Source organism: Sus scrofa, chromosome 1 (genome assembly GCF_000003025.6).
Source record: "Sus scrofa isolate TJ Tabasco breed Duroc chromosome 1, Sscrofa11.1, whole genome shotgun sequence".
Lineage (NCBI taxonomy): Eukaryota > Metazoa > Chordata > Mammalia > Artiodactyla > Suidae > Sus > Sus scrofa.
Window position 1 is genome coordinate 108,724,556 of NC_010443.5, and position 14,120 is coordinate 108,738,675.

Genomic DNA, 14,120 nt, shown 5'->3' on the forward strand with positions numbered 1-14,120 from the left:
GGCCGACTGTCCCCTGGCTCTCAGGCCACCACTCTCTCCTGGTTTTCCTTCTTTCCTTGGTGATGTTCCCAGCCTGCCCTTTCCAATCTGTCAACTGGAGTGCCCCAGGGTTCAGTCCTCGGCCCTCCACCTTTTCCTGGTGATATACATCCATTACCTAAGGGCCTTTCATCCACTCCTAAAACTTTAAGTATCATCTTATGTATTCAAGTTATTCTATATTCTTTCCTAATCTGTAGCTGTCCCATATATTCCCTGAGAACAAAGATCTCCACCGTCTTATATTTTTCCATCCTTCTAAAATATCTAACACAGGAGGCAAGAATATTCAATGGAGAAAAGATGGTCTCTTCAATAAGTGGTGCTGGGAAAACTAGTCAGCTACATGCAAAAGAATGAAATTAGAACATTCTCTCACACCATACACAAATATAAACTCGAAATGGATTAAAGGCCTAAATGTAAGGCTAGATACTATAAAACTCTTGAGGGAAATATAAGCAGAACCGTCTTTGACATAAACTGCAGCAATATCTTTTTGGATCCACCTCCCAGAGAAATGAAAATAAAAACAAAAATAAATGGGACCTAATTAAAATTAAAAGCTTTTCCACAGCAAAGGAAACGATTAAAAAAATGAAAAGACAACCCACAGAATAGGAGAAAATCTTTGCAAATGAAGCCACCAACAAGGGATTAATCTCTAAAATATACAAATATCTCATACAGCTTTATATTAAAAATGTTAATAATATTAAAATATTAAACATTCTAATATTAACATTAAATATTCTTAAATATTTCAAATATATTAATATTGTATTATTAATATTAAAATATTAATAATATTAATCTCTAAAATATACAAATATCTCATACAGCTTTATATTAAAAAACTAATCAAAAAATGATCAGGAAATAGACATTTCTCCAAAAGAAGACAGATGGAAAAAAAAAAAAGATATCCAACATCACTAATTATTAGAGAAATGTAAATCAAAACTACAATGAGATATCACATCATACCAGTCAGAATGGCCATCATCAAGTTGTCTACAAACAATAAATGCTAGAGAGTGTGTGGAGAAAAGGAAATCCTCCTACACTGTTAGTGAGAATGTAAATTAGTACAACCACTATGGAGAAGAGTAAGACATTCCTTAAAACTATCATACGATCCAGCAATTCCACTCTTGGGCATCTATCCAGAGAAACCGTAACTGGAAAAGATACATGCACCTCAGTGTTCATTGCAGCACTATTCACAATAGCTGGATATGGACACAACGTAAATGTTCATTGACAGAGGAATAGATAAAGATGTGGTATATATATATATATATGTATATATATGTCTATAGACACACATGCACGCATATACATACACAATGGAATATTACTTAGCCATAAAAAGGATGAAATATTGCCATTTGCAGCAACACCAATGGACCTACAGATTATCATACTAAATGAAGTCAGACAGAGAAAGAGAAATATCATATATCACTAATAAGTGATATGTGGAAATATGTGGAATCTTAAAAATGATACAAATAAACTTATTTACAAAAGAGAAACAGACTCACAAGACTTCAAAAACAAACTTATGGTTACCAAAGGGGAAAGGTGGAGATGAGGGACAAATTAAGCATTTGGGATTAACATATACACACCACTATATATAAAATAGATAACCAACAAGTACCTATTGTATAGCACAGGGACTTACACTCAATATTCTATAATAACCTATATGGGAAAAAGAACTGATATATATATATATATATATATGATAATTCAATCGCTTTAATGTACACTTGAAACTAACACAACACTGTAAGTCAACTATAATCCAATAATTTTTTTAAAAAACAATTACTGTTATTTTTTTAAAAAATAAAGCATCTAGGAGACAGGATTAAGATGGCAGAATAGAAGGACTGGAGCTCAACTTCTCTCATAAAAACAACAAAATTACAACCAAATGCTGAACAACCTTCAACCAAATGGACTGGGAACTTTCAAGACGATATCCTACTACAGAAGACAAAGAGGAGGCCACATCAAGAGGAGGAAGGGCGATTACACGATATAAGCAACCCCATACCTCCTTGGTTGGAAGCCCACAGACTGGAAAGTAACTGTATCACAAAGACTCACCTATAGGAGTGAGAGAGGCAGACAAAGCCTTTGACAAAATCCAACACCCATTTCTGATAAAAATCCTTCAGAAAGTGTGCATGGAGGGAACCTGCCTCAACATAATAAAGGCCATATATGACAAACTCAGAGATAACATCCTTCTCAATGGTGAAAAACTGAAAAAATTCCCACTGATATCAGAAACAAGACAAGGATGTCCGCTCTCGCCACTAGTATTCAACATGGTTTTGGAAGTCCTAGCCATGGCAATCAGAGAAGTAAAAGAAATAAAAGGAATCCCAATTGGAAAGAGAAAGAAGTAAAACTATCACTATTTGCAGATGACATGATACTATACCTAGAGAATCCTAGACTCTACCAGAAAACTGTTAGAGCTCATCAATAAATTTGGCAAAGTTGCAGGATACTTAATTAATACATAGAAATTGACTGCATTTCTATATACTAACAATGAAAGATCAGAAAGAAAAATCAGGAAAACAATCTCATTTACCATCACATCAAAAAGAATAAAATACTTAGGAATAAACCTGCCTAAAGAGACAAAAGACCTGTACTCTGAAAACTGTAAGATGCTGGTGAAAGAAATCAAAGATGACACAAACAGATGGAAAGAATACCCTTGGATTGGAAGACTCAATATTGTCAAAATGACTATACTACCCAAGGGAATCTGCAGATTCAAAGCAATCCCTATCAAATCACCAAGGACATTTTTCACAGAACTATAACAAAATATTTTAAAGTTTGTCTGGAAGCACAAAAGACCCAGAGTAGCCAAAGACATCCTGAGGGAAAAAAAATAGAGCTGGAGGAATCAGGCTCCCTCACTTCAGCCTACACTACAAAGCTACAGTCATTGAATTCATATGGTACTGGCATAAAGACAGAAATATACATCAGTGGAACAAGATAGAAAGCCCAGAATTAAACCCATGTACCTACAGTCAACTAATCTATGACAGAGGAGGCAAGAATATACAACAGAGAAAAGACAGCCCCTTCAACAGGTGGTGCTAGGAAAACTGGATAGCCACATGTAAAAGAATGAAATTAGAACACCTCCTAACACCACACACAAAAATAAATTTAAAATGGATTAAAGACCTAGATATAAGACCAGACACTATAAAACTCTTAGGAAAACATAGGCCAAACACTCCCCAACATAAACCACAGCAATATCTTCTCATATCCACCTCCTAAAGTAATGACAATAAAAACAAAAATAAACAAATGGGACTTAATTAAAGTTAAAAGTTTTTTCACAGCAAAGGAAACCCTAAACAAAATGAAAAAATAACATACAGAATGGGAGAAAATATTTGCAAATGAAGTGATTGACAAAGGATTATTCTCCAAAATTTATAAACACCTCCTACCGCTCAATACCAAAAAAAAAAAAAAAAGAACAACCCCATCAAAAAATGGGCAGAAGATCTAAACAGACAATTTTCCAAAGAAGACATACAGATGGCCAAAAAACATATGAAAATATGTTCAACATCATTCATTATTAGAGAATTGCAAATCAAAACCACTATGAGGTACCACCACCTTACACCAGCCAGAATGGCCATCATCAAAAAGTTTACAAACAAAACGTGCTGGAGAGGGTGTGGAGAAAAGGGAACCCTATTATACTCTTGGTGGGAATGTAAATTGGTGCAATCACTGTGGAAAACCGTATGGAGATGCCTCAGAAAACTAAAAATAGAACTTTCATTTGATCCAGCAATCCCACTCCTGGGCATCTATCCAGAGAAAAACATGGTTCAAAAAGACACATGTGCTCCAATGTTCATTGCAGCACTATATACAATAGCCAAGACATTTGAAACAACCTAAATGTCCATTGACAGAGGAGTGGATAAAGATGTGGTACATTTACACAATGGAATATTACTCAGCCATTAAAAAGAAAGAAATGACATGGATGGACCTAGAAATTATTATGCTAAGTGAAGTCAGTCAGATGGTGAGGAACCAATATCAAATGCTATCGCTTACATGTGGAATCCAAAAAAAGGACACAATGAACTTCTTTGAAGAACAGATACTGACTCACAGATTTTGGAAAACCTATGGTTTCCAAAGGAAACAGGTTGGGGAGTGGGGGGATGCACAGGGAGTTTGGGAGGGAAATGCTGTAAAATTTGGTTGTGATGATCGTTGCACAACTATAAATGTAATAAAATTCATTGAGTTATAAAACAAATAAAGCATCTAGGAATTCCTGTCATGGCTCAGTGGTTAATGAGCCCAACTAGTATCCATGAGGATGAGGGTTTCATTCCTGGCCTTGCTCAGTGGGTTAAGGATCCAGCACTGCCATGAGCTGTGGTATAGGTTGCAGACCTGGCTTGGATCCCGAGTCGCTGTGGCTGTGGCATAGGCTGGCAGCTACAGCTCTGATTTGACCCCTAGCCTGGGCGCCTCCATATGCCATTGGTACTGCCCTAAAAAGACAAAGGGTAAATAAATAAATAAATAAATAAAGCATCTAGCACAATGTTCTGTGCATGGTAAGCCTTGATTAAACAATGTCGACTTCATCTCTGATTTTGCAAGCACAGAAAATATGTATGGTTTTACCATTAGACAGAAGCAGGAGGATTTACAGTGACCCATACTTACGCAACAAGAACCACCTAGTTATTATTGAAGATTAAAGCCAAGACCTGCTTAGGGCTCGTAATCTATTGTCATCCTCTTAGAATGTGTCAAATCCCCGATTTTTTTTTTTCTTTTTTTTTACTGAGACTCAGACCAGAATCCAGTGAGTGGTTCCTTCTAATCAGCATTTTCAATGAGATGCAGGTAAAATATGCAGTTCTTTCCACTGGAGGTTTCTCAGGTGTTGAGGCTGGTCACCCAAACCAGTAAGAATTAGACTAGAGCTGCAATTTCATTGTGGAAGAGCCAAAAAAAAATTGCACATGAATCTGGGCTCTTCCCTGAGGACAGTGCACATTTTCCATTACTTTCCCAGTCAGCCCAGGGAGCCCTGGATCCCAAGGATATTTCATCTAATAACACAGTTAACATAAACCTGGAGCAGCCTCATTTCAAATCAGAGTGAAGAGGCATCACATGGTTCTGAGTTTCAGGCTGTAACAACTGTCATTGTAGCTGTCTGACGGTGTAGGCCAACTTCAGTCCCTTAGCTGCCTGGTCTCTACATCAAGGAGAGGAAAAACAAAACGATTCTATAGGCTGCTCGGGGTCACTGGGGAGAAACTAAATTGTACCCTCCTAGTATTCCATGATGTTTTATAAATTCACTGTTTTACAATTACTTGGATTTTTCAAGGTAAGCTTCCAGGACCTCTGAAGATTTTCCTCTTCTTGGTTTATGACACCTCGAAGAACTTCTCCGCAATGAACTGTTTCTGAACACACAGAAACGAAACCGGCCTTAGGAATTTTCAACCCAATAACAAAGATTTCTCTTTGAAAAAAGTCTCAGGTTTCACCAGTTACAAATAATTTGACATACAGTCAAGTTTTTTAGGAGACAAAATAACAAATATGGAAGGATACACTATTCCAAAGAAGAGGAAACATGAGAAACGATAGTGACAAACAATCTTTTTATTGTTCGCTGAAAAATACAAGTCTGGAAAGACTCTATTGCATTGTGTATTGAACGCAAGGTCTGATATTGCAAGTATATATGACATGACAGTAGGACTTAAAGAAAATGATACGTATTGTACATAGAGTGCCCCCACTCCCCTAAAACACAAAAATGTAATGGAATGAGGTTAAAGTCTTTTATTAAATGAGGAATGTAAAAACTACAATCATAAACAAAGTGCTCTAAGCAAAGAACTTTAAAATTGTTTTGCTGTGATGTTTACATTGTCTACCTACAGTGAGGAAGGGTAGGGCCCAGGAAAAACTTAGCCAGCAAAAAGCCAGCACTCTCAAGGAGCTTTTCTCAGGGGGCAGGCTGCTGATGCCCAAGACAGGTTGCTGCCCTGGATTCCTGGAGCCCTCGGGCCGCTCTGACCATGAATCCTTATCTTGGGGCTCGTGTGAGCTGAGTGAGAAGAGCGCCAGTTAGAAGGAAGCTTCTGTCACGACTGTTTATCCTGTACCAACCCTACGGATAAGAACACCTAGCATTTTTGATGAGTATCTGCCACTCTCGGCAAACACTGAAATGTGCGTGGGAAGAAAAATATTCACACTGGGAACAAAAGCCATTTTCTGTCCAGTCTGCAGAGAGCATTTATTCCCTTCAGCCATGTTTTCACTAAGCTGCTCGAAAAGAGGCTGCTACTACTCTATTGCCAGTCATGCAGGTCGGGGTCAAGGGTAACAAAACTTCTCCAGTTAACAACTTCTAATTCAAGTGAGTTAAAAATAACATACGTTTAGTAGAGAACCAACATCGATCTCGATTATTCCCAGGGCCACACAGTCAAGTGCTGCAACCATATTCACATTCCAAGGTCAGCTTTAACTACAGCCACACTTCCCTCCCAACTAAGAAAGCCCTGCGTGGAGGAGAAATACAGACGATTACTACCACCTTCTCGCCAAACACTAGCAGGGCTCAGAAAGCTCATTATAGATAACAAATGCAAAAAATAAAAATTTGAAAAATAAATTTGCATCTCAGTATATACACAGAAAAAGAGGAAGACTACTCTCCCTCCGGAATTCCTTGGCATCAGGCAAAGCAAGGCTATTCGCAACAAGACTGCTTAAGCTGACTATGGCAATGCTGACGAGAGAAAAAGGACTACAAAGCTCCATTACTTCCAGGTAACCAAAGATTATTAAATAATTTCCTGAACTAAGACAAGAGTCTCACTGTCAAAGAAATTTTTCCCACTGTCCGAGATGCTTTTAGAAATGAAATTTCACAATATCCCAGATTCTTAAACTATTAACGCACAGAGGACATCCTCAGAGCTCAAATATGAGTAATACTAATGTTCGCAGATATTTCCACACTTTATACATCAGCAAATATTTCATCAGACTGTCAATTTAAGGGACCTGCAAGTCAAGAGTAATAACCAAGTCCGTATTTTTCTTATCCTGTTCCTCAAAGAACACGACACTCCAACAGGAATGAAACTCAGTTCAGTGGGTATCTTGTTCACCTCAGCTCCAAGCAGTAAGTTTCACTGTTCTGTCTCTGTGACCTTGATTCTTCCAATGACTTGTCTAAAGAAAATCTTGTATAAGAGTCCACTTTATGGGTGGACAATTGCAAACCCCAGTGGAAGCATTGGTATTTGTGCCAAAGTAAACTTTAGAGAAATACCTGTTCTTGCTTATGGGACTATCTACAGCCTTTCTAGAAACTCTACTCCTCCTGACTCCCTAGAGTGACAAATTCAAGTAATTTAAACATGAGAGGGGATTTCATCGACGAAGGTCCAGTTCACATATAAGGTTCTAGAAGGATGTGTGACTATCCCAAAATCCTGGCCGTGTTTCCATTTTAAATATGTCCATTATCCTTCCCCAGCACAGGATCATCAAATTCTTCATCTTTCCTTTCGCTGGTGAGCCCCCTCATTGCTGCTTCTAAGACCTCTGGCTGTTCTACTGCACAGAAGGGATTCACTGAGGTTCTCACTTTAACGTAGGAGAATTTCCATTTCACACCATCGGCTCCCCAAAAACCTTCCTAGTTTGCAAAGGTACAATTACTCTTTACAAAGGAAACCAAAAGGATTGTTTGGAAGCTGAACAAGAATCTTAGATACTCCTATAAAGAGAATGCTATATCTGCCAATAAAACCCAGTGGCATTCACAAGATCTAAAGAAGATATGGGATATATAAAAGCATGAATTTGGCATAAGACAGATTTCCAATTTTCCACTATGCCACTGGGGGGAAGTGCTAGTTGGTATCACAGAATTATAAGTGTCAACACCACCCTACTGACTTGTAAACTTCTGCCAGTTCCAGTGAAGCCTGTCCCAGGATTCAGGACTCAGCAACCTGCAGAGATGCTCAGACACAGGACAATGGACCTCACTTCAACTAGTCCAGCAGCCAGCACTCAGCAGGTAAACGCTGCCTTGGGGCAGAGCTCATGAAAATCCTTAAGCCCAGGAAAGACTTACAAGTTGCATAAAGATTCTTTGTTTTATAATAGCTTCCCAGGAATTCAGAAAATAATTGGTTTTCAGTCAAAGAAACAGAATTTATGCTCAGAAACAACATAATGCTTCTAAAAAGCCAACTTGAGAATGGAAAAACTGGAAGAAAACACAGCTAATTCATCAATGGCTTACTTTGGCTAAATAATCACAGTAAGTCAGTGCAATTCATTATTGGGGTTAGAAGCATGGCCTATCACGTTGTACATGAAAGTTCACGGAGATGATAGCCCTTTGGCCTTTTGTGACTTCAGAACTTGAAAGACAAAGGCGAACCAGGATTTGACATTCAGACACTTATTGGCCCAGCAAAGCTGAGTTGGGACACAGCTAAACATCTGGTTCTTAGTCACTTACACTGTTCTCAGGAATTTCCTATTTGGATGCCAACAGTTCTCAACCTGGCTGCATATCGGAGTCATCTGGGAAGCTTTAAAAAAATTACCAAATGGTCAGACCAATTAAATCTGGAGGGTAGAGCCCAGAAATCAGTATTCTTTATGTCTCCTCAGAAGATTCTCACGTGCAGCCATGCACACCTTGGAGGCATCCCCTTCAGAAAGCTGTTTCATGAAAGCCATATCGCAGCTAGACAGTTTGTTTGTTTGTTTCCCTAAATTCCACCAGAGAAAGGGATTTTTAGAAAAAGGCACAGTTGTGCTTCCTCTCAAGAGGCAGCTTACTGTTTGAGAAGCGCTGGTTCTCGGAGGTTATCTGGAGCGCTGGTTGAAGAGGAGGAAGTCCTTGTCTTGGCAGAGCAGGCAGAGCTTCAGGCTCCGGCAGCTGCCTCCAGAAACGAAGAAGGCCCAGGTGCCCGTGAGCACCATGATGATGTATGACAACACCAGATTGAATCCATAATGAGGACTTATGAAGGTCTGCAAAGGGAAAATCAATCGTTATTTATGTGACTGCTTGGTTAATAACAGCAAACTTGTTAAACATGTGGAATGAGCAAAGACGAAGGAAAATAAGAAATAGCTGCCATAGCTAAGGTGTGTTTCACCAACATCAGATGTGTGTCATGTGCTGAAGAGCACCTGTACCCACAAAGACATACAGGACTACCCCAGTCAACAGACACTAGCCGGATATCAAATGGCAACCCTAGGAGTTCCTGTCGTGGCACAGAGGAAATGAATCTTATCCATGAGGACACAGGTTCGATCCCTGGCCTCTCTCAGTGGGTTAAGGATCCGGCATTGCCGTGAACTGTGGTGTAGGTTGCAGATGAGGCTTGGATCCCGCATTGCTGTGGCTATGGTGTAGGCTGGTGCTTACAGCTCCAATTCAACCCCTAGCCTGGGAACCTCCATATGCTGTGGGTGCGGCCCCCCAAAAAATGGCAACCCTAGCAGGTAATCAGAATCCAGACCTAATGAAATACCCAACAGAAGACACATGTGGAGTTCCCGTTGTGGCGCAGTGGTTAACGAATCCGACTAGGAACCATGAGGTTGCGGGTTCGGTCCCTGCCCTTGCTCAGTGGGTTAACGATCCGGCGTTGCCGTGAGCTGTGGTGTAGGTTGCAGACACGGCTTGGATCCTGCGTTGCTGTGGCTCTGGCGTAGGCCGGTGGCTACAGCTCCGATTCAACCCCTAGCCTGGGAACCTCCATATGCCACGGGAGCGGCCCAAGAAATAGCAACAACAACAACAACAAAAAGACAAAAGACAAAAAAAAAAAAAAAAAAAAAAAAAGACACATGTTATATAACCTGGGCCCAGTTTTATAATCAATTCTGTATTAACTGGCTCTTAAAATGTGCAAGAAAGTGAGACAAATCCAAATGACTTTAGAATAAATCCTTAGTATTCAAGGGAACAGGAGGGACAGCATCTCTTCAGCAGCACAATCACGATGGATTCTAAAAGTTCATTTAAAAAACAGTGATGAGGAGTTCCTGCTGTAGAGCAGCGGGTTAGGGATCTGGCATTGCTGTAAGCCATGGTGTAGGTCGCAGAGACGGCTTGAATCCTGCGCTGCTGTGGCTGTGGCCGGCAGCTGTAGCTCTGATTCAACCCCTAGCCTGGGAACCTCCACATGCCACTGGGGCAGCCCTAAAAAGCAAAAAAAAAAAAAAAAAAAAACAAAACCAAAAAACAAAAACAGGAGATACCATAAATGCCTTTCTGCTGCGGAATGGATAAATTATGGTAGAGTCACACAGCAGAATACTATTTTGCAATGAAAGAGTAATCAATAGCTATATACGGATTAATATCACAAACAGAAGGTTGAGTGAAAAGAGACACATAAAATACCAAAAGTCAGGGCAAACCATGGCATCAGAAGTCAGGACTGTGGTTACCTCTGGGGGAGCAGTACAGTAGCACGAGGATGCTCATGGAGCTGATAATGTTTAGTTTTCATTTGGGTTTGAGTTACAAAGATGTGTTCACACTGCAAAAATTCATCAAGATGTACACTTCTGATCTGCATATGTGTCTGTAATATGTTATTGTAGTAAAACAATCACTACCTAAACATTCTCTGAAATCTGTCATTCAGAGATAACTACTGTTCACATGTTGGTATGTGATCTTTCCAGTTTTCTGGGTTCTTTTTAATTGTTAAAAAGAATAATATCAGGTATTCAATATTCAACAGCAGTTACTGGCCACCTAGGACATGCTAGGGATTCAGGGTACAAAGACGGACAAGACAGGTCCCATTCTTGATGAACAAACTCTAATTGGAGAGGAGATGTAAAAACTGATGCAAAAATAATGCTGATCTGGGAATGGGGTTATAACACAGCTGCATGTAAGGGCTAGTGATAGTGCTAGATTGGAAATGCGCACTGTCTCCAGGGAGGCCTTACATGGAATGGACAGGAGTTTCCAAACCAACCTACATTAAGGGGAGATAAGTCACTGCAGGTAAAACAGCATGAACAATGGCACACCTGCTGGGGATCCATGCCAGATCAGTTTAGATGGAGTGCCTGCTATGAACTATGGGGAGAAGCAAAAGGTACATTATGCACTAGTAAGATCAGTAAGAGCTTATATCAAACAAAGAAGTCTGGGTTTTATTCCACTGGCATCTGCTACAGCTAATCTGTTTCTCCTCGTTATCACACTGACTTTAGGACACCTGGCTCCTGGTTCTCCTCCTACTAGGACTAAGCGGCTCCTTCTTAGTCTCTTTCCCTGGCTCCTCCCCTTGCCCCAACCTCAGTGTTGGAGTGTCCCAGGGCTTAGTCCTTGGGCCTCTTCTCCTATCTGCTTGTACTCACTACTTGTAATTGTCTTTTTGAGACTGGATTTCTCTCCCAAACTCCAGACCTTTTCACCTGACTGCCTAACTGACATCTCCACTTGAATAGGCACCTCCAAGGTAATGTGCCCTGATCTCCCTCACAAGGGATCATCCTAGCTAATGAGGACTCCATCCTTCAAGCTAAGCAAACTATAATTTTATATGATGCTATGAAGCCATTAAAACTTAAATATTAAAAGGATTTATAATAACATGGAAATTGCTTAAGATATGCTCTATAAAATAAGCATAATGCAAGACAAATTCAGGATGACTATATCCATCAAAAGAGAGACATATACACTGACAAGCCTCTGGCCAGGCTCACCAAGAAGAAAAGAGAGAGAACCCAATAGACAAGATAAAACATGAAAAAGGATCAACCAATATTGCAGAAACACACACAAAAAAATCATGAGAGAATACCATAAACAATTTTTTTTTTTTGTCTTTTTTTGCTATTTCTTTGGGCTGCTTCCGCGGCACATGGAGGTTCCCAGGCTAGGGGTCGAATTGGAGCTGCAGCCACTGGCCTACGCCAGAGCCACAGCAACGCAGGATCTGAGCCGCGTCCGCAACCTACACCACAGCTCACAGCAATGCCGGATCCTTAACCCACTGAGCAAGGGCAGGGACCGAACCCGCAACCTCATGGTTCCCAGTCGGATTCGTTAACCACTGCGCCACGACGGGAACTCCACCATAAACAATTATATGCCAGCAAATTCAATAGCCTAGAAGAAACGGACAAGTTTCTAGAAACAGAGAGCCCACCAAAATTAAATCAAGAATAGATAGGAGTTCCCATTGTGGCTCAGCATGTTAAGAACCTTACTAGAATCCATGGTGATGTGGGTTTGATCCCTGGCCTCACTCAGTGGGTTAAGGATCCAGCATTGCCACGAGTTGTGGCATAGGTCACAGATGTGGCTCGATTCTGGCATTGCTCTGGCTGTGGCATAGGCCAGCAGCTGCAACTCCAATTAGACCCCTAGCCTGGGAAATTTCATATGTTGTGGTTCAGTGCTAAAAACACACACACACACAAAAAAAAGAAATACATAATTTGAACAGATTGATCACCAGATGTGAAATAGAATCTGTAAAAAAAACAAAACAAAACAAAACTCCCCACAAACAAAAGTCCAGGACCAGATGGCTTCACAGGCAACTTCCACCAAATACACAAAGATGATCTTTTATGAATCCCTCTCAAACTCTTCCAAAAGATTGAAGAGGAGGGAATACTACCAAAGATATTTTATGAAGCCACCATCACCCAGATGCCAAAAACAGACAAAGATACTACCAAAAAAGAAAATGACAGGTCAATATCTTCAATGAATACAGATGCAAAAATTCCCAACAAAATATTAGCAAACAAAATCCAACAACCCATAAAAAGGATCATACACCTGACCAAGTGGGACTCATTCTAAGTTCACAAAAATGGTTCAACATATGTGAATCAATCAATGTGATATACCACACTAACCAAAGACAAGACAAAAACCAAACGGTCATCTCAATAGATACCAAAAAAGCCCTTAACAAAATTCACTATCTATTCATGATAAAACTCTTACCATAAATTGGTACAACCACCATGGAGGACAGCAGGGAGGCTCCTTAAAAAAGCAAAACATGGGAGTTCCTGCTGTGACACAGTGGGTTAGTGATCCAACTTGTCTCTGTGGAGGCACCAGTTCAATCTCCAGCCCAGCATGGTGGGTTAAGGATCCAGCATCACCACATCTGTGGCAAAGGTCACAGCTGTGGCTTGGATTCAATCCCTGGCCCAGGAACAACCACATGCCATAATGTGGGAAAAAAACTAAAAGTAGAACTACCATATGATCCAGTAATCCCACTCTTGAGCATATATCCAGAGAAAACCATAATTTGGAAAGATACATGCACCCCAATATTCAATGCAGCACTATCTACAACAGCCAAGATACAGAAGCAACCTAAGTGTCCACTGGCAGAAAAAAAGATAAAGAAGATGTGGTACATACATACAATGGAATATTACTCAGCCATTAAAAACAATAACACAAGGCCAACAATGAATAATATTGTAGCAACATGGATGGACGTAGAGATCATCATACCAAGAGAAGTAAGTCAAAAATACTCTCTCACATAAGTCACAGTAATGTTTTCTTAGGTCAGTCTCCTAAAACAATAGAAATAAAAACAAAAATAAATGAGACCTGATTAAACTTACAAGCTTTTGTATGGCAAAGGAAGCCATAAACAAAATGAAGAGACAACCTATGGACTGGGAGAAAATATTTCCAAATGATGCAACCAACAGGGATTTAATTTCTAAAACTGACAAATAGCTCATATAACTCAACAACAACCAAAAAACCCAAACAACCGAATTAAAAAATGGGCAGAAGATATAAATAGACATTTCTCCAAACAAGACATACAGGTGGTCAATAGGCACATGAAAAGATGCTCAACACTGCTAATTATTAGAGAAGTGCAAATCAAAACTACAAACTACAATGAAGTACCACCTCACACTGGTCAGACTGGTCATCATTA

The 14,120-nt window shown here is 39.9% G+C and overlaps 1 protein-coding gene across 7 annotated transcripts in view; it reads right to left on the reverse strand.

Annotated features, from left to right (window-relative positions):
• APH1B (aph-1 homolog B, gamma-secretase subunit) overlaps positions 1-14,120 on the reverse strand; it is a 213,983-nt gene that overhangs the window by 175,259 nt on the left and 24,604 nt on the right. For 6 of the 7 annotated variants that reach the window (XM_021094173.1, XM_021094188.1, XM_021094182.1 and 3 more), the window contains one exon: positions 8,980-9,174. In XM_021094173.1, coding sequence (XP_020949832.1) covers positions 8,980-9,174 — 195 coding nt within the window. Of the gene's footprint in view, positions 1-5,736; positions 9,175-14,120 lie in introns of those variants that run through there. The other variant, XM_021094198.1, reaches the window with a different exon arrangement.